Source organism: Melanotaenia boesemani, chromosome 19, assembly GCF_017639745.1.
Source record: "Melanotaenia boesemani isolate fMelBoe1 chromosome 19, fMelBoe1.pri, whole genome shotgun sequence".
Lineage (NCBI taxonomy): Eukaryota > Metazoa > Chordata > Actinopteri > Atheriniformes > Melanotaeniidae > Melanotaenia > Melanotaenia boesemani.
The window spans coordinates 6,144,674-6,166,131 of record NC_055700.1 but is presented as its reverse complement, the minus strand read 5'-3'; the positions used below and the strand labels follow the sequence as shown (position 1 = coordinate 6,166,131).

Genomic DNA, 21,458 nt, shown 5'->3' with positions numbered 1-21,458 from the left:
GCTATTAATTGCCTCCAGTTTTTGTATTTTGATGTTATCTTCAGTTATGTGTGAGTATCTTGGTTAAAATGATATCAAGAATAATAATGTTATTATTATTATTCTGTACCGTTGGTGTCCCAGTTTCCCGTTTTTCTAGATTATGTGCGTATCCCTGGCTCAGAGTTGTGGTGGAGGTAGGAACGTTTTCCCGTTGACTGTAATAGGCATACACTGGTTTTTGTACCTAAGCCAGCTTTATAAATGAGGCTCCTGGACTTTTTCCACACCTCTGATAGTAAGTGATTGGCCCATGGTGCCAAAAGCAAAGCTGATTCCACCACATCAAGGTTGATAACAGTCTTGCCAGAAACCCCTGAATTTCAAGTGCAGCTCTACTACAATCTTCATGGTAAACAGGTTTAAAGACATGAAGAGGAGTTTTTCCCCATTTTTCTCGTTTAAAGTTGTATTTGTTTGTTTGCTCTTTGGTTCAATCTGCTTGTTTCTTCCGTCCATCAAGTGTCCTAACTGTCCTGTCTTTGCCTTTTCACCACCTGCTCCTTGTTTCTCATTAACGCACCAGTCACCTGCACCTCAGTGTATTCCTGTTGCTGTTTATTTCTTACTTTTTCCGACCTTGCAGCACATTTTCTTCACTGTAAGTTAAATAATTATTTCTTTTGTGCTTCTTCTTGTCTGCAAGTGGATGTCAGCTCAGAGAGAAAAGTGTTCACCTGTTGGCTGTAAGGCTCTATGTGATAGAAATATTTTAAATAAAGAGAATTCTTTTAAATATTTAAGATTTTACTTCAATTCAGTGATGATTAGAATTAATTAACTGATTGAAAATAAGGTTTTGGGAGAGATGCAGGAAGTCCTCCCTGCTGACTTCCATCCTCTTCAAACCTCAGGTGTATTTAGCAGCTTACATGATTAAAACATTCATTTAAAATCACATTACCATTTCCATTTTTGTGTTTTTTGACCTGCAGAACTGTCCAGAGAACAGAGAAAAGAAGAAAAGTTGGAAAACGCTGATGTTTATGCAGTGATTCAAACATAAAAAGACAAACTGTAAAAAAAAAAAAAAAGAAAACTTATATGAAAGCCTTGTTTGGGTTAAAAATAATGTGACACTGCTTTAATTAAAACATGACATAAAAGCTAAAAACAAAAGTTTTTGCCTCATCTGCTGGTTGTCTTGTATGTATGACTTTTGTAAAGGATCAAGATGTAATAATTGGCTACTTCTATGACTGCTTTATATTTTATTTAACCTATAAATGCCTTAAACCTGTACTTTTCTTCAACTCATGTCAGTGTGTTTTTGGTTAAAACGGTATTTTAACAGTGACCTTAAACCTAATTTGAATTAATTTGTTAAGTTTTCTATTCTGTCCTCACCCCCACTACACCGACAAACTGATATCAGAGTTCATATCCTGTCAAAATCTGATCACGATGCTCTTCTTGTTTATGTGATACAAACATAGATTAGAGATATTGTCAGTCTTAGTGAGGAAAAGTCCACATTTCATTTGAGCCTGTTAAATTTAAAGGGTTAATTTCTTACTTCTGAAGGATGCAGCCATTCAAACCTCAACATCTTTAGATCTTATGGCACCTTGTTTTAATCCATATTCATGCAAATCATCACACTGTGCACAGTGGAACAGACTGAGGTATTTTCATTAATGCAGACTTTTGGACTTTAAAGGATTTTATTTAATTGAAACAAACGTCCATAGAAAACAAATTATAAGAGAATGTAGAAATTAAGTTTTTTTTATCTGTATCTGTGACAGATTTTCTTCACTTATTTCCCTGGTTTGACATCAGATTGTCATTAAAGACAAGTAGCTCGGATAATCTCACTGGAACATGCAGCTGAGCACTTCTCTATGCTTCAGAAACTGATGCAAAAATGTTTTTGTCATATTGATTTGTATTTCCATGTTCTGTAAGTTAATCTCATCCCAGTTTTTTTTTTTCTTTGCTCCAGTTTCTGTTTATTTTGTGGAGTTTGTTTCCTGTTTCACGCCAGATTTCAGCGGCTGATTGTCACACACCTGTGTCACATTAATCATCTCTTCATACAAATATACTAGCAGATTTCTTCTGTTCCTGGGAAGATGTTTGCTGGTCTTCCTGGTTTTCCTGGTTCAGCGGCCTGTATTAGCATGGAGGTTCTCAGACTCAACTACTCGTATTACTTGTGGCTGTTTTTCAGGTCATACGTCATCCCAGGTTTTCTGATTCTGGATTTGTAAGCGGTCATTCCCAGCATCTGTATCTGTGTGTGTATGTGCAGCGGCCTCTGCTTTCTGTCCTGTTCTGCTGCATCTAAAGATGCACATTTCTAACCAAAAGAGCAAACGTACTAAACTGATGGGAAAATTAATGTTTAGTGCAGGCTCAAAGCTAAGCAGCTGCAACAGATAGCAAAAAGGAAAGCTGGAAATAAAAGGTAACCATATGAAAGCTTGAATTAATTAGTTATTCATTCCTGCCTCCACCCGTGAGCCTGAGTTTTCACAGTTAGCAGTTGCATGTGCACAGCATGCACCTGTCTGCAGGAATAATCCTATGGAGCTCCAGGCAGCAGAAAAGCTGCATCAAACAGTGGTGGTGACTTAAAAACAAGTTCACGATTTTTACTTTTTCATTTCACTTGGAATGTAAAGATACACCTGAACAAGACGCTGTTTCTCACCAGCTCCTGTGTTTTGTGGACCTGGAGATGACTCACAACCGTGTTGCCTTTGGGATTCTGTAGGGGGTGCTGCAGGAGTACAAGGTTCCAGAGCTGTGTCAACATCTTTGGGAAAACATCAAACTCATTTACGAGCTCATCTGGTTTGAGGGCCAGAGGGTGTTGGGCTTGGGGGGGGCATCAGAGTTTCCTCTCGGCTTTTTGTGGATTATGTTCTGTTTGTCTCCTCAAGCCATGACCTTCACAAGGAACCGGTTTACCAGCTCCTCTAAATCTGAAGCCATGGTTGTGGACCTAGACTCTCCAGGTCAGGAGAGTTTCTGCCTCCAGTGGAGGAGTTTAAGCATCCCAGGGCCATGATGGCAAGCTGGAGCAAGAGAAATGAAAGTTTTATGAAGAGATAACTGAGCAGAGAGGAAACACATTCAATTTACTGATCCATCTTTGTTGCAACCTTCATGCTCGGGCATGAGGGTTCGGTCAAGACCAAAAGAACAATATCACTGATAAAATAAGTTTCCCCCTCCCTGAGTGTTTCTGGGCTCGTCTTTTATTAAGGTGAGGTAAGGAGCTTGGAGTAAAGCTGCTTTTTAAATCCTTTTATCCCTTCTTTCATTACACATAATTTACTCTGTAGAGAGTTTGTACATATTATGTAATGATCCATCGTTCACAACATATGATGCTTAATTTATGTGTGAGAACCCCCCCCCATAAATGAGCGGTCCCAGTTCCCATCTGCAAAAGCAGGTGCATGCACAGATGTGCACAGAAAATCTAGACAGTGTTGATTAAATGCTGAATTTCATTTGTGACAATTTAACCAGAATACAAAACTGATTCACATATTTTTAACATTAAGTTATTAAACAATGATGATGGGTTTTTTTTAACATTAACGGACTCCTTTTTATTTCTTGTAGACCTGAATTGGTGAATCTAGTTCAGCAGTGGGAGCTGAACCTTTGTTTAGATGATCACTTAGCTAATTACATCTTGTAAAAAGGAAACTGACAAATATTAAACATAGTTATGTTTCTGTCCATCAACTCTTCATTAATACGTCTCTTAGTGTGTTCAGCTCTTCAGCTGCTATGTTTCAGCAAGCATCGACGTAAAAGCCCTGTTTACCGTGACCTGCAGTGAAAGAAGATGTCTAAAAACACAGTGAGGGGAAGCTCCGTTCTGCTTGTTATGGTGTAACACAGAGATATCCAAAGTCGGTCCTGCAGGTTTTGGATGTTTCTGCTGCAGAGCCTGAATCAGACTTATGGGTCAACATGCTTGGGTAGAACCTGACAAGCTGTTGAGGAGAGTCATTTAATTAGAATCAGGTGTGTTGGGGCAGGGAAACATCTAAAATCTGCAGGATTGCTGCTGCTGGACATTCATGGTATGACGTGTTTGGCTCATAATGCCATAAATTCTGGCTTTACTTTTCACATCTACTTTAATCTATGAAATTTGTTAATTGGAAAAATCATCTAATTGTTCTGAGAGTTTTGACTCTCACAGACAGCAGGAGCACAAAAACACCAAGTAACAGGATAAACTTCAATTTCATCTGTTCTCAGCTACTTTCCCAAAAGACTGATGTGGGTTTGTTTGCAAAGTTAACAAGTTGGATCCATGGGAGACATATAAAAATGAGTCTGTCCAGTTTTCTTGTAACTTCCTGTGTGTTTGTGACCTACGTCGCCATCTTGTATTTGGATAAGACAGTTGTTTGAAAATTATATTAATTGCCAGTATTTAGTTTTTTACCACACTGATCTGCAGCTTAACACCCTCCTTTCTAAACAATTAATTTTATTCAAAAGTTCCTTATATTTGCTTCAGTAATAAGAATTAGTTTATTTTTCCATGAAAATTTAACATCACTTAGTTAAACAAGTTATATTTCACAGAGAATCAACCTCATCATCGCAGCATGTTGTCTGTACACAAGAGAGCCAAGTCTGTGGCAGCTTAGCTACAAAACACACAACACATCTGGCTGCATGCCTTCATACACTCACACACACACACGCTATCTGCTAAAGCACTACAACATCTGCTTGTGCTTTCAGGCTGATGGAGGTTTCAAAACAAACACCCATCTTCTGATGCGTATCACCACTTTACAAAAATAGAAACTTCTTCTTTTAACCACTCAACAATGTTGTTTTTCACACTGCATCCTCACACACACACAAGGTCAAACCTTACAGCTTTGTAAGTTTATCCTCATTCTTTAAAAAAAATACCTGATTTTTTTTTCTGCATTAAAATAATGTAATTCTTACAAAAGGCCCCGTGCATGGAAGCAAAGCCCCATGGGTACATGATGGTGTACATATAACATTTTGTGTAAAGAAGATCCTGTAATGAGACTTAATTGTGGACTTTGATTTCATTAGGCCTTAAACTTAAATTTTCTAACTTAAGATGCTCAAAGTGATCATTTTTACCTGTTCCTTTATTGATGTTGGTCAGATAAGTCATTTAACACCTGCTGCAACTGTTTTCTTATGGCTTCATTCTTTCTGCAGAACTTAAATGAGGTTGACTTCATATCTGCCTGAGGTTGAGAGAATTTTACAGATAATCTTAACTTTGTTTTATAAATGGACCAAAGTGAAGAAGTTTTAAACTCTGGTAGAGTTCAGTGGAAATGTTGGAGTTAATCACTCAAACCAAACTTTTCAACATTTTCTGGTGTTTTTAGGAACAGACAGATCTGCAACAAGCTTTAATTAGGAGATTTCCATTTCACCGTATTGATCAAGGCTGCTGTTAAACTGGCCCTCATCATGTCTAAACCCTGTTTCAGAGGGACAACCAGCAGGTGGGGCAACAAACCTTTTGCATTGTTATAGCACTGTTATGCATGCAGGATGGGGCGTCATCCCTCTAACGTGTGATGGTAGACAGAAAAGATGAAGCATGATCCAAGGAGGCAAAAAATGACCACAACTAGGTAATAAAACAAGAACAACACACACAAACACACAAAATCAACCAAATGGAGGAAAAAAAAGCAATATAAATAGATGTTCAGTTTGACAAAAAAGAGGAACCACAACTAGACATAAAAAATGAGCAATGTTGAGTCACAAAATGAGCAAAAAGTGATTCCAAATTGCACAAAAACAACCCAAAAGGGAAACTATTCCAATGAGAAAAGGCTTAAAACTGTTCTGAAAAGATGCTAAGCATATACATTTACCAAACTCGGGCAAAATGTTTATAAAGAAATATAAGTAACAACATGAGGCACAAAACAAACCTGAAAATATGTTTAAAATATCAAATGAAAAGCGAGAAAAGGAAGACAAAACAATCAGAGAGGAAAAGAATGGAGCCAAAGATGTTTACTGACAAGACTTATACATAAATCAAGTTTGTAAAATAAAGAGAAACATCAAACTGGATGTAACAAAAGGACGAGTTGCATGTGAGCTGAAAAGACATAATATATAACATATAGGAACAGAACATAAGACAGATATATCAGCACACATCTGTATTAAAAGGTTGGAGATTAAAAAGGCATCTAGTTAAGAATGTGTCTAAAAATCTTAACATCCGGTGGGAACGTTGTTGCTGTGTTCACTTAAAACTGTTTTTAAATGATGAATAATTATTCATTTCCCTGATGGTAGTTTGTTTCAGGAATGTGTGCCTCTAAATGAGTAACCATTTCACAGAATTTTGTTATGTTTTGGGAATATTACAATCTCCTCCACCCTGGTGATTCTGGCTATTCAGTTTGGTTCCTCGATGTTTTAGATGTTTCCTTGCTCCAACACACCTGACTCACATTAATGAGTCCTTGCACAGAACTTCATAGGCTCCCAGATCTATTTAATTTGAGTTGAGCAGGACAGATTGAAAACCTGCTGGACTGTGGCCCTTTTACCAAATTAAGATGCCTTGATGTAGACTGTTATCTCAGAGGGGAACATAGACCACTTCCAGTATGTGATGGTTTTCATCGTAAAGACTCGAGGGAAGGAAAATCCCATTAGAGACTTTTAGAACTGGCTCAGTTCCTTTAGGGCCAAACATCAGCTCCAGCTGAACGGAATGTGGCCATCACTCAAACACCTGCGCCCCCCTCTCTCTCTCTCTTGTTGTTTTGTTGTCTCTACTGCTAACTTTCAGCCTGTTTTACTCACGCGCTCCAGCGCACCTGCGCATTCGGGCCGTTGCAGCGCGCGGAGGGGCTGCAGCAACCTGTCTCTTTAAGTTGGTGTCAAAGCCGATTACCGCTGATCTCGGTTGTGAGTCTGTTTTCACCGTCTGCTCCGGGACTCTATTTTTATTTATCGTTGCTTCAGTTGCCGCGCGCCCTGTCCTCTTTGTATATTTACTTTTTATTTTTATATCCGCACTAAGAGACAAACGCGCGTCCCAAGTCCTCGCTGAAGTTTCCAGCATGCAGACGTGGTGAAGCTTTGCTTGGTTTAGTGGATCTAAAAGCCGACATTAAAGCCTCGATCCGCTGACAATTATGCGCGCGGCACTGCGGACGCTCCAACTTTTTCTACCATGATAAGCCTGGATTACCATTACCAGCGGACGGAAATATTAACCGCCTTCTCTTTGGTGTCCATCAGTTAAAAATAACAGCAGTGGTAGCAGAACTAGAGATTCGGTGCGATGTGATGCTTTCTTTTTGAAAGTTTGAATAAAGACAGGACATAAAATGCAGAAGAGCGTGCGGTACAATGAGGGTCACGCGCTGTATCTGTCGGTGGCGGCGCGTAAAGAGGGCACCAAGCGCGGCTTCCTGAGTAAGAAGACCACGGAGAACAGCCGCTGGACCGAGAAGTACTTTGCTCTCTACCAGAACGTGCTCTTCTACTTCGAAAACGACCAGAGCGCGAGGCCATCCGGCATATACCTACTGGAAGGATGCACGTGCGAGCGGGCACCGGCACCCAAGGTCTCCAGCATCAGCAAGGAGCCCATGGAGAAACAGCAGGTGCGTCCAGATTCCCAGTTTGTTGTGGGAGAAGAGTGGGAGGGGGACCCATAGGCCCATTTAAAAGTTTACTAGTTTTTTTTCTGGGGGCATATACTCCTCATTAAAACTACAAATTTACTGTTTTTATTGTTAATGTGTAGTATTAATTAGTTTGCTTCAAAGATAAGCTTCATATCCTGTTTGAGACCAACTTATTCAAACGTTCCATTTTCTCTGCAAATATCTTTTTTCCCTTTTGTTTTTGTAAAAATTGTCCAAACCTTCAACATACTTAATCATTTTATTTTCCCTTATTTACTAAAGTGAAGCTGCCAACAAAAAGGAAAATGTTATTTATCTTTGGTGATAATGACCACTGATATTTCGTGTTTGAACATTATTTAGAAGTCTAACAGTCAACTGAGCTGAATATTTAAAGATAACAGACGTGTCCTTGAATGAGAGCTACGAGTATCTAAACTCAGATATGCATTTAACATTTCCTCAGCTCTAAACATCTTTTTACAATGCAGGACTAAATTTAAATCTTGCACATTTTGTTGAGTCAGAAAAACAAAGATCCCTTTCTTACAAAATAAGAACAAATTACAACCTTTATTGATTTATTTCTATGCTATAAATAAAACACTTGATTTTTTTTATTGAAACTGATAGTCTCATCTGAGCCATTTAAGCATGTAGTTTTGCAGTTCTTTATCTTCATCTTATATTTCCTCATTGCAGATATGAATAAGATTAGTTCACTGAATCTTTTATGCAGAGGTTGATAACACAGAAGACAATCCTTTTAGTGTTTGGAGGATGGAGTTGGGTGGAGCAGCGGCTTTTGGTGGGTTGGGAGTTTCTTTTTATGTTTCTGCTTTGTTTTTACTTTTGTGTTCATTGTCTGAAAAATGGACTAGGAGTCTCACTCTGGAGGTCGGTGGTGGACGTGGCCTCTCATGGCCACCCTTTGGCTCTGCCTCTGTTAAAATGGCTGCTGTTAGTTTAATAGACTTGAATGGAAAGTCCCCACCAACAAACATCTGCTGCCAGCTGCTCTGAACCCCAGCGTTTTTTTTTTTTTTGTTTGTTTTGTTTTTAACAGTTGGCTGTTTGAGAATTTACTGAAATTGTGTCTGACCTCAGGAAAAATGACCTAAAGAATATTTAAGATTTCTTCAAAAATGCCCCCCTGTGTCTCTTGTCCATGCTGTCAGGAACACCTATAGATTATGTATTGTGTTTGTGAAAGCAGGTGGCATCCATGAAGATGAGGGCGGCTTTTGTAGAATTTATTTTCGCCCCAAAAATATATATCTTTTTTTAAATTACCGAACTAGTTTATGCAAAACAGGTGATATTGATATCAAAACCCAGCAGGGAAAGTTTTTGTAAAATGCCATGATATTGACAGAAAGTGACACTGAAGTAAAACAAAAAAACAAAATCGCAATCGCTCCACCTGCCCCCCTCTTTCCTGCTCAGGAAGATTTTTTAAACATACCTCAGGGATCTCAAACTTTGGTCCTCGAGGGCCACTGTACTGCAGGTTTTTTACATGTTTTCCTGCTTCAACGCATCTGATTCAAATGAATGGGTTGTTGTGCAGAACAAGCTGTTGGATCCATTTCATATTAATCAGGTGTGTTGGAGGAGGAGAAACATGTAAAACCTGCAGAACAGTGGCCCTCGAGGAACAGTTTAAGAACTCTGATCTATCTTTTTAATATTCTTACAGTCAGCGATAGAATTCAGTTCCTCCAGGTCAGGTCGATTTTTCTTTCCCTCCTCTTTCCCTCCATCTTTTTCCTTTTCCACTAGATTTGACTATTTGTAGCCAAACAAATGAAGAATTAACCAGGTGGCTAGCAGCAGGGAGTGGGATGACCAGTTTTATTTAATTTCTCTCCCTTTTTTTCAATGCTTAAAATTGTGCAGCAGGTTTATAAGAATGTTTAACTTTTCACAGCAACCCCATAACTGTGTTTGAGGGGAAAAAAGAACAAACAAAACCCTATATAGGATGGTAAGTGTCTGGAAGCACTGTTTACAATGAAGCTTCCTATATACAAGATAAGATGTCATCTAGATATAAACCACACAGGTGGACCAGTGAGTGGCCTCATGACAGTTGCATCATTTTACAGCCATGTGTTTTCTGCAGTCTGTGCACCACAGCACTGGCAAGTTTTAAACATGAAATAATGTCATTTTTAATCACTGTATGTTCAACAGAGAAAAGAAACATGGTTGCCTCTAGAAATAAATGCTTAAAATGCACAAAACATACACGCAGCTGATGCTTTACTTGATCAAAAATAACCAAAGAAAGATTTTATGTTTACAGCAGTCTGAACTGACTTACAGGCTAGAAAATTCATTTATCTTTACTCTCTCCTATAGCACAGCTGAAGTTCCTACTTCAGTTATTATGAAATGCAGTTTTACATGGAAGTAATTTTGGAGTAATTTCCATGCTACGCCAGCTGTCTGGTCTGCCTAGACCACTGCATTGTAATGTCTAAGGAATTTTAAGTTGATACTTACCTTTTATCTTCCAGCATTTTGTAACAACACAGATCATCACCCTAACCTTTTAAGGCCATATGTATCTCATTTGATATATACAGTTTCTGAGACCTTTTGCATCACTTGATGGTAAAAACTTTAGGTTGCACCCTGTCTCATACAATCTGATAATTGCATTCTGCCCCCTGGTGGATTACTTCGGCATTAAAATGATTTTGGCATATCAAACGGTAACAAACTGTAAATGTGTGCAATCCATTTATTTATTATTTATTACATTTTGTTAAAGGGCCCAATAAAGACGAGAAAAATCTGCCCATTATATCTTGCAGCAGGCTTTGAAGGGTTAAATTGTCTCGCTTTACTGGACATCGGGTCGGGGGGGCAGCTGCCTAAGCAGGGAAACCCAGACTTCCCTCACCCCGGCAACATTCACCAGCTCATTCAGGGGGATCCTGAGGCGTTCCCAGGCCAACCATGAGATGTAGTCCGTCCAGCGGGTCCTGGGTTTTCCCCGGTGCCTCTTTCCAGTGGGACGTGCCCAGAACACCTCACCAGTGAGGCATCCAGGAGGCATCCTAACCAGATGCCCGAGCCACCTCATCTGGCTCCTCTCGATGTGGAGAAGCAGCGGCTCTACTATGAGCCCCTCCCAGATCACTAAGCTTCTCACCCTATCACTAAGGGAGAGCCCTGACACCCTGTAGAGTAAACTCATTTCGGCCGCTTGTATTCACAATCTTGTTTTTTCGGTCACTACCCACATCTTGTGACCATCGGTGATGGTAGGAACGTAGATCGACTGGTAAATCTAGAGCCTTGCCTTTTGGCTCAGCTCCTTCTTCACCATGACAGACCGATACAGAGTCCGCCTCACTGCATACTCCGTACCGATCCGCCTGTCGATCTCCTGCTCCATCCTTCCCTCACTCGTGAACAAGACACTGAGATACTTAAACTCCTCCACTTGGGGCAGGACCTAAAATATAAAACAACTTTTTTTATGTGCATGAGTTTGTCTTGACCCACAGAGTTTTAAGAGAACATTTCAAACTTTTCAACCTTATGTTTTCAAACAACTGGGCCATGATGTTGCCGCTGAGCTCCTCAGATGTACTAAAAGCCAAAAAGCCCTAAAAATAATATATAACTGACATCTCTGTGGTTTTTCTCCCAAGCTGGCTAAGTCACTTTAATCTAAATGGACAAATGGCAATATGAGTCAGAGTTCAAAAGGTTACAGCTCTTATTTTGACTGTATGATGTAGTGATTATAGCTTCTTCTTTTTTTTATTTAAATAATCATAGTTTTCTATCTGTAAGGTATTCAGCTTCCTTTTCCCATCTGGATGCAATATCCTCAAAACACATCCTCTTTAGTAAGAGTTTAACACATCCAGTTTGTTTTTGGAGAACATTATTAGATCAATGTGAGCTAATTTTAAACGACCTATATTCCTTTTTTGTGCTGCATCAGTGTCTCCAGATGTTCCGTCCAATCAGCAGCAGCTGCATCATGTAGAAAATTTATCTCCTCACATTTGACCGATCCCGTGTGGATAGAGAGCATTTTAATTTTTTAGACACAAAGTGGATTTTATCAGTTAATCTCCTCATCCATATGCAGGTAATCTGTCACACCTTGTTAGACATTCCTCTCATGTTACCTGTGATTACTGAGGTGAAACAAGTTCATTTGCAGTTTAGTGTAGAAGCGATTAATCGGATCAAAGGCTCCATGTGAGTGAAGATGATTTAACACTTTTATAAACAGGTTTATTTATAGCTTCATGTTTTCACCTGGTCCTTACATATCATTCAGTGCAAACTGATGCCATTATTTCTGAAAATCTCAGCTCTAAAATGTACAAATGGTGAAAGAGTTCTGATTACTTCTTGGTCTGAATTGTAAAATTCAGGTCGTGGTGTCAGCAGATGTCTACATCAGCGATTTTACTCCCATACGTGCACATACATATGCTGATTACGATGTTAATGATGATTTATTTTGCCTTTTACTGCATCACTTAATTCGTCTGCTTCCAGTGGCTAATGGCTGATTGGAGTCAAAGCGGAATATCAGCCAGTAACAATGCTGTAGTTAGTTATGGATACAGCTCTGATAGGGGGAGCTGTTCAGTGGCTTTACAACCCTAAAATATCAGCAATAATTCAGCGCTGGCTGCAGAGGATTTTAAGATAAGGGTCAGTCTGTTGAACTGTGGGTGCTGATCTCTGTTTCAGGCAACACGTTGACCAGCCACAGTCGAGCGAGAGGACACGAAGGCGACTTTTTATTAACACGGGAACATTTAAGCCCAAAGAGCAACATCAGATGAGGGAGACCTGCTCTGTTTGGACTGTCTGACTCCATTTCACTGACATACACACAAACATCCACTCTGCCAGCTGAAGATGGTGAAAGAGGACAGTGCCGTTAATCCTCAACCCTGCAGTGTGACAGTCTGGCATTAGAGCCACAGGGAGGCCGCCCGCCTCTGCTGCAGTTACACTTATCTCCTCACATCAGCTGCAAAACTAGACTGGACAGTGAAGCCACATTCAACACCCCTGATGCAGTCCATTAGTAAGACTTGGTGTCGGGTTACGTTAGAGAGGAGCTCGCTCCAGCGGCATGTTGTCACATTGCACCGCTGTTTAAACTTTCTGCTGTGGAAAGAAGAGTGAAAGGCCTGCCGTCCTGCAGAAATGAGACCTGATGGAAGTGTCAATAAGAGTGCTGATTTGGACCATTTTTAATGCAATCCTCACATAAAAGCTGATAAATGGTTGTGTAAAGACCTTAAAAAAACTATGTTTAAACAAGGCAGAGCGGCTAACTCATGAGCCCTTTTCACACTGCTTGTTCAAAGTGAGACTCTTGTCTTTCTTGTTCTAATTTAAAGGTACAGCCGTGGATTTGGGAGCAGTTTCTGCACCATTGGTCACTCGTCGTTGTGAAAAATAGATTATGAAATTGACCACTTAAAGACGCACTACAGAACTTCTGCAGATTTTCTAAGTGACGCGCCCCACTATCCATAGCTAGTTCAGTGGCCATCTTGCATCCTGCCTGTACTAAGATCTCTCCATCCAGTAAAAACAGTTTTATGTTGACTCTTGTCTCATCTCTTGTTCTGTCTCTTCTCTTTTTCTTTTCATCTCTTCCTCTGATCATGTCTTCTTGCATTAGCTGTGTTTAAATTTGCTTGCTAGCATGTGACGCGGTGCATAAAGCGAAACTCACGCGATGTCCCAGAAGAAAAGGTTTTCTCAGCCTCAGGACGTTTCTGGGCGCCAGAAATCCACAAAAAGGATGTCACTGTTCCATCAAGCAAGTCCAGAATAGAGAGTTTTAATGCCAGAAAGTTACATAATTCGTCTTTAAAATACAAAAACTGCACAAGATATTTATCCAGCTTAAAAACAGCTATGCTCCCTGGAACAGCCAAACCACAGACACTTTGAGCACTTTTTAATTATCAGTAATACATGAGAAGCTGTCTGATAAAACATGAGTGACACAGGGTAGAGCCTAGGTGTTTGACATGCACATTCTGCATGCATGCAGAGAACCTGGCAAAAAACAGCTGCATGGAAACAGGTGTTACCCAAAAACAAGCGCTCTGGTAGCAGTGGTTTGCAGCTAATGCCACAAAAGAGGACAGTGGTGATGTTGATTATTCAAATCACCAAAAACGATTTCTGATCATGACATATCGGATCAGTGACTGAATTCATAAAGTAATCCTCAGTCAGTGCAGAATGCAAAGGTTTTACAGGAAGTCGGGGTATTACCAGACCAAATTTACCTCTCAGAAACCTGTGATTCTGTGGTTTCTGTGGTTGCTACGCTAAAACCAAGAGCGTTCTATTGAAGTTCATGTTCAAAGAAAGTCTTCGTAATCAAAAGGAACTCATCAGCTTCTCTGATATGTTTTTTTTTTTTTTGAGGCACTACATGTCTTTGAAACATAACTCAGTGTGAAGTGGTTCATGTACTAAATGTGTTGAATTTCCCGACAAGCAACAGAAAAGTAATCTTTTTTTCCTTTAACATATTTCCCAGCTAAATACCAGGCTGTTGTTTAATACCTTGCTTTTGATTCTTCATCACATGCACAGTTTCTGAAATGAAACACAAGGAGGGGGAGGATTACATCGGTCTGTTTGGATCACTCAGCACGGTTACATGCATGGCTGAGTTCACATTAGACTGGACCACTGTTCCTGTCCCAGTATTCATGCTCAGAATACAGTATATTCAGTGTCATGACTGTATGGGGGAAACATGTTACACTCTGCTCCTTCTAACTGTGTGTGAGATCATCATGTATTTACTGCTGCTGAGTTAACAGCTAAACTTTTGGTATCGTTCAGTGGTGTTATCTGAAAAGAGAAACAGGACATATGTGAAAGATCTGTTTTATTGGCATTTGGCTGCTTGTAGTATATATACCTTTTACAAAAGATGTTTAAATCCATAACGTGTGAGCTTTTGTGGTTCCCACTTAAGTCTAGTTGAGTGTAAAGTACAAGAACAGTTGTAAGACGCTATGATTTCAGTGGGAATAATGTGTACATGGATTTTTAAAGGCTAGTTTTGATGAGGCGAGTGAAAATGTTCAACCTGAATGTGTTGAGATGAGTGAGTGATGCTATCTCTGTATTATTAAAGCTCAACATCTGTGGGAAAGTTCATGCAGTATAAAATGTTTCCTGCTTTTTGATTCTCATTGATATTTGTCATTTCTAAATAATTTGAATTAGTAATTGTTCTAGCACATGCTCCTTCAGGGGGTGCTCTCACAGGAACAAATGTCAGGGTTTCTACACTTGCAGCTCCGTTTGTACGGAGATGCAGATGGTGCAGGATGTTCAGCATGACTTTTTCTGAAGGAAAAATAGCTGCTTTCTATATCATATATGCAGTTGCAATAGTCCAGTAAGTTGGCCATAGATCTGCACCAGTTGGATTTGATGTCCATCTTTTCTGTGGCTGATGATGTAAGTGCACTCAGGTATGGTGCATTACTGTGACCACTGGCCAGCGGGGTCAGTGTTTGGGGGGGTAGGGCCGTTGTACTCATGCACGCTGCAGATTAATCAGACATAATCTGGAAGCACCCGCTGATGCAGCTACCTCTCTGAACAGTTGCAGCTTGGCTCGGTGTCCTACCACAGCATTACTGAGTTATGACAACATGCTGGCTGACCGGTGGTATTTAATAAAATCCATCCATCCATTTCTGCTTATCCAGGGTTTCTCAATCCTGGTCCTCAGGAATCCCTGCATGTTTTACAGGTAACCCTATTTAACACACCTGAATTAAATGAATGGCTTGTTAAGAGGCTGCAAAGAACTTGATGAGGAAGTTTTTTAATCTGAATCAGGTGTGTTGGAGTAAGAACACGTCTAAAACATGCAGGGCAGTGGGTCCTGAGGACCTGGATTTAGAAACACTGACCTAGAGGGAGGGGCCTACAGGTTCAATCCTAATCAGATGCACAAATCCCCTCAGTTGGCTCCTTTCGTCAAAGAGGAGCTGTGTCTCTATGCCTTTTTCATTCCAGATGTGTGAGCTCCTCTCCTGATCTCTTCTGGCACTTTTTAGCTGCTTGTGTCTGAAATGTCATCGTTTCAGTCACTACCCAGATTTTGTGACCATAGATGAGGGTTGGAATGTAGATAAACTAGAAAATGGAAAGTTTTACCTTTTGGCTCAACTCTCTCGGTACGATGGACCGGATCACTACATTACTGCTGATGAAGCTCCAGTCAAACTCATTCCCAAATCGAAGGGAACACTCCATCCGTTCTCCAGTTGTGAAGCATAGCCTCAGTTGTTTTTAAAATGATAAAATATTATTTATTATATTTAGTTGATAAAATATTTAAGTCCCGTTTTTGGACTGGGAGATTTGGACTGGTGGAAAATGTTTTCTGATTTAAGCTGCTTGATGTGTTTTTAGATGAGCGCCCTCTATCTGCTGCTCACACTGTTAAAACTAAAAAAGGTTAATTGTCGGTTTGTGAAGTGGGTTATGGATTTAAGGACAGTCTTGTTTACCTGCGACCAGCATGGGATGCAGAGAGGACGTAATCACTGCACTGAAAAATGTATTAGAAGCTTCACCTGTTTAAGAATTTCTAAAGTTAAAAATAAAAGTATAATTAAGTATAAGAAGCTAAATAGAAGTTCAAAAGAAATGTTTACAGAATATTTAAAGGTATATAAATGTAATAATTAAAAATTTAAACAGTATGAGTGACATTGTGAAAGTGATGGAGCAGTTCAAGTATTGCAGTTAAGGAGACCAGTTGTGAAGTGCATAACGTTACAGTGAAAACTGCAAACATGACAAATGCAGTGGTGTGATGGCAGAGCTATTTCAGATTGTGGGACATGGCCTGGTTATGAGGGTGAAAGCTCCTCCTCAGTCTCTGTATTAGTTCCCAGGCTGCTGAACTGTTTGCCTGAGTTCAGACAGTTACTAGGGGGATTTTAATGGCTCTGCTCCTGCAGCGTCTAGTGTAAATGTCCCACAGAGAGGGCAGTTCAGATCTGCTGCCCTGATGACTCTATAGGGCTTTTCTGTCCAGAGCAGTGCTGTTGCCAAACCAGGCTGTGATGCTTGGAGTCAGGATGCTTTAGACCAGTGTTTCCCAAGCTATTTTTCTTAAAGCCCTGGCCCTCCACCCCACCTCGTGTTTTGTGTGCTTTATGTGTATGAGTGTTTGAGAGATAATAATTAGGTGCATTTTTTATTTGGTTAGGTCATATTTGGGTATGTAAAGGCTTATTTTTAAGTTTAAATTTGATATTTAAATTATTTTAATTAGATATTTAATTGTTGCTGTTACTATGTAAAGTGCTTTGTGCTGCTTTTGCTATAAAAATAACATTTTATTTGATAAACATGTTTTGTGGCAAAGTCCTGTTCTTCAATAAAGGCAAAGTTAAATCTTCAACATAAACATAAAATGTTGCTGTAAAAATCCAGTTACCAGCATCGACATGAACTACTGTAGCTCCGCCTCCTCACTAACCTCACTAAACCCCAGCACATGGACTAAAATAGATTGAATTCACAAGTTGTAGCCTTAAAGGTGGCTTTTTGTTTTTTTTGACTAAGAATACACAAGTTAAAATATTATATAGCAGATTTTGATTATCTCCGTTTATTCACATTGGGATCTGGTTTAAAAAGTCTGGGTTTGCCAGTTCCATGTGAACAAAATGTCCAAAAGCACAGCCTCTCTAGGTTCGCCACCAGTTGTGGGTGTAAAAGGTGAACAGCAGTGGGCTCAGGACACAACCCTGTGGAACTTCAGAGCTGGCAGTGATGGAGCCTGACCCACTACGGACCACCTGGGGTCTGTCCGACAGGAAGTCTAGCGCCCATCTGCACAGCTGGGTGTCCAGCCCTAGGGACCACTGTACTGAAAGCTGAACTGTAGTCTATGAACAGCAGTCTGGCATAGGTCCCTGTTGTGCTGTCCATATGAGTGAGGGTGGCGTGTAGGGTGTGTGTGATCATCTGTAGAATTGTTCAGACGGGAGTCAAACTGCAGACGGTCAAACGAGGAGGGGATGGACGAGCAGATGGAGATCTTAATGAGTTTCTCAAACCCCTTCATAACTTGTGATAATGAACGTCACTGGGCCATCAAGACCAGTCAGAAATGGAGTTTTAAGGTCAGAAAATTACATAGTGAAAAAAGAAGTGAGACATAACTCTGGTCCTTGAGGGCCACCTGCAGGTTTTAGCCGTTCCCCTGGCCCATATATAGGGCTCATTAGCAGACTTGAGCGGAACCAGAGAACACAGTGTAGAGGAGATCTGCTTCGTTTGAATCAGGTGCGTTGAAGACGGAAAACGATTAAAACCTTGTCTCATGCTCGTTTTATTAAGGCTTCACAAAGAGGTATAAATGATTGATGAAGCCAAAAACAGAAGGCATTTTCCAGCAACTCTGGTCTACAGTGAGCTACGTTAACCACCGCTTTAGGTTATGCAGAAATACTGTGTCATCATGTAACTACAAACAAAGTCTTCGCCAAATAGATGACTCACTACAAATAGCTGCTGATGCATGTCAAACAGCTTGAATGCTGTGGTGCTTGATAATAATCCACCAAACATTCGCATTTAAGCATCAGCGTATCCTGGACTCTGGCCTCAGGTGGAATGAAACGATGACCAGTTGTTTGTCAGTCTTGATCGGAACAATAAAGGTTTGCAGCTCTTAATGAGTCATTTTAACTAGAAGTGAAGCCTCCATGCAGTGATGTATCTTCACGTTGGTGTGTTGCAGGGTTGTTGCCCTGAGATGAAGCGAGTCCAAACTTAACGGTAACGGGCTTCTTGACAAAAAACAGCCTTTGTTTGATGTTTGCCGCTGTGTGATTGTGACATGGAGGTTTTTTAATGGAGCAACATTAAAGTGAGACAAAACATCAGAGAACATCAAAGCTCTCTGATGTAATAGCTTACTCAGATTTTTTGATGTCTACTCTGCTCACATACTCTGATAATGGCTTTATTTATACAGTCATCTGCATCTGTGGCTTTTTCCAGTAACTGTGATCAGTGTGACGTAATTTGCATGTTCCAGATGTAAGGCCAAGAAAACCACATGTATGTTAAATCTGCAGTGTGTTTATGACTCGATGGCTAATGAATACACAGAAACTTTATCCAGCTCATGATGACAGGCCTATACATAATGGATGCTAAAAAGACTTTGTGAAGGAGACAACTGCATCCTCCCCTGTAGCTGCTACAGATGCCGCCTCTTCCCTCGTCCTCATGGGCTCATCTCAGGAAGAGAAGCCTCCCTTAAGATATTAAGACAAATGGAAGGATAAAAGAGAAAAGAGGAAGCACAAATTTCATAAAGGAGACGAGCTTTTGGTTTTATTTTATAAAGATGACAGCACAGTTATGCACAAAAATGTTAATCTCAATTAAACGTCACCTATAAAATTTGATTTATAACGAAAAGCCACTTCAAGGCACTTTACATAAATAATTCTGAAATAATGGTTAGAAGGAAAAACTCCCAACAGAATTTAGACTTGGAGGCTCAGAGATGTTCACATTCATTTTTTTAAGTCATGCTTTAATGTGCATTTAATACCAGTTACACTAAATAAAAACAGGATAACTGAGCCTTGACATCTAACATGCATGCAACTTTTTAGCTGCACCCTAAAGCCCTGTTTGCACCAGCGGGTCTGGGTTGAAACCCTTTGGTTTGGTAAACCATTATAGCTGTTGCGTTTCCATAGCAACCTTACCCTTATTCTGTAGGCGGCATATTGGTTGGATAGTGATAGTTTTATAATAGCGTGATTTTATTGCGGTGCATTGTAGCGAAGGAGTGGTGGACATCCAGCAGTTTGTCGTCTTCTTGCCATGTGTGGCAACAAAAATCCACTGTAGATGTAAACATGGCGCTGTTGCTATATCAACCTTTTAAAAACTTATTTTAATTTTTATTTAATGGACATTTCTTATTACACTAACATATTTACACGTTCATTGCATAGTAAAGAGCACAACACATCCACAGGACCACCAAACATTTAATCCCAGATACCGGGAAGTGGAAAATCCAGTATTTCATATCATGATCAGAGTAACTTTTCCAGATCTAGAAGTTCTTTTAAAAGTACATATGTGTACATTTCCACATGTGTGTGGTAATCTTGCCCACCTGAACTAACTCACCTCATAATACAAAGTGAAGTCACATCTATTAAGTAAGAAAGATAGAAAAGAAAGAATAAGTTATCTTTTTTGTCTTATGTACCCTCTGGACCATCTCAAAGGAATACGTGTAGCCCGACTAGAGAAACACGGTGAAGTGTGGCTGCAGCTTCCAGCGATGTAGTGGTGGCTGCTTCATGCCTGTCTGCCATCCCATTGCAGCACATAAATGTGGTAAAACTGAGGATATAATGTGTAAATCACTTTAAAATGCTAATGAAGGCTAACTTTTGTTCCTGGATTTGCTCTGAACGTGTCGGGCTGTCTGTGTTTTTGTGCGATTGTGTCTCACTCTGGATGCTGCTGCTTCTTGACTAAGAATAGCATCCGTACTGGTCCTTTCGCCTGCAGTCACTGTCTGAATACCAAGTCCACACAACTATACCTCACAAACAAACACACTGCTGGTACCTGTGCTATTTGTAGCTTTCCTCTTACTGTACTGAGTGGCTCTGTCTTTGAGTGCAGTGGATGTGCACCCAAATAAGAAGCTGAACTCTTCTAATTTCTCTTTATCCACACTGCAGGTCCACAGCGAGGGTTTAGATGTGGGAACATGAAAGCAGCATTTAGATTTTAAATTGTCCAGATGCTTCTTTGTGCTTGTTTATGCATCGGTGCATGTCTTAACCTGTGTTAACATTTTCCTACGAGTGCTGGATGTTTCATTGCTTGAAACTGAATATAAATAAACTGCAATGTGCAAGTTGTGGAAGATTATTGCCAGTGCATTCAGTGTTTTTTGGTTAAAAGATGCAAAGTGTAAAAAAGGTTATTGTAGCTCAGGAATGGCTGTCTATCAATCATATGTTGGCTGTTTTGATTTCCTCTAACCTCATGTTCCTAATTGTATCTTTCTTTGGAGAAAAGCATCTTCTAAATGCTATAATAATGAAATGAGAAATTCTCATTCTGAGTCCATCATGTGGTTCAGAGGCAATAAAAGAAGCAGTTAAGTCAGGAAAAGATCAGGATTTTGGTTCAGTCTTTACAAGTAATATAAAAAAATCTTCTGCTAAGACCAACTCTGTTATGTAGATATTGTTTCAAAGATAGCAGGGTCTATTTTTTTAATTATATATTTATTTTAACCATTATTTAACTAGGAAAAGTTGACTAGAGGTTAAAATATCTCTTCCAAGAGTATCCTTGCCAACACACAAATAAAACACATACAATCTAAGGTATTAAAATCAATTGAAAACCCCCAAATCAATCAGAACATCTACCAACACATTTATCTGCCTCCAAATCATCCAGCATTTTCTTAAAAGCATCCAAAAAGACAATGCCGTTACGTTTCAAGTCTTTCTGCAGTGTGTTCCTGGCAAAGGGAGCAGCATACATGAATCCTTTGATTCCATCTCAGGGTGCAGTTTTGGGACTGAAAATAATAATAAAAAAAATCCTGTGAATGAAGACTTTAACATCCTGATCTTATCAGATGGAGGTTTAAAAGGAGGGAAGCAAGAACAGTTCTGTACACAACAATATGCTGATGTC

At 39.8% G+C, this 21,458-nt stretch overlaps 1 protein-coding gene across 5 annotated transcripts in view; it reads left to right on the top strand.

The window, feature by feature from the left end:
- The first annotated feature begins 6,893 nt into the window (after positions 1-6,893).
- The window catches only part of rasgrf2a (Ras protein-specific guanine nucleotide-releasing factor 2a), a 42,779-nt gene continuing 28,214 nt past the window's right edge, over positions 6,894-21,458 (top strand). For all 5 annotated transcript variants that reach the window (XM_041970838.1, XM_041970837.1, XM_041970835.1 and 2 more), the window contains exon 1: positions 6,894-7,664. In XM_041970838.1, the coding sequence (XP_041826772.1) occupies positions 7,386-7,664 (279 nt within the window). In that variant the 5' untranslated portion in view covers positions 6,894-7,385. The remainder of the gene's footprint in view (positions 7,665-21,458) is intronic.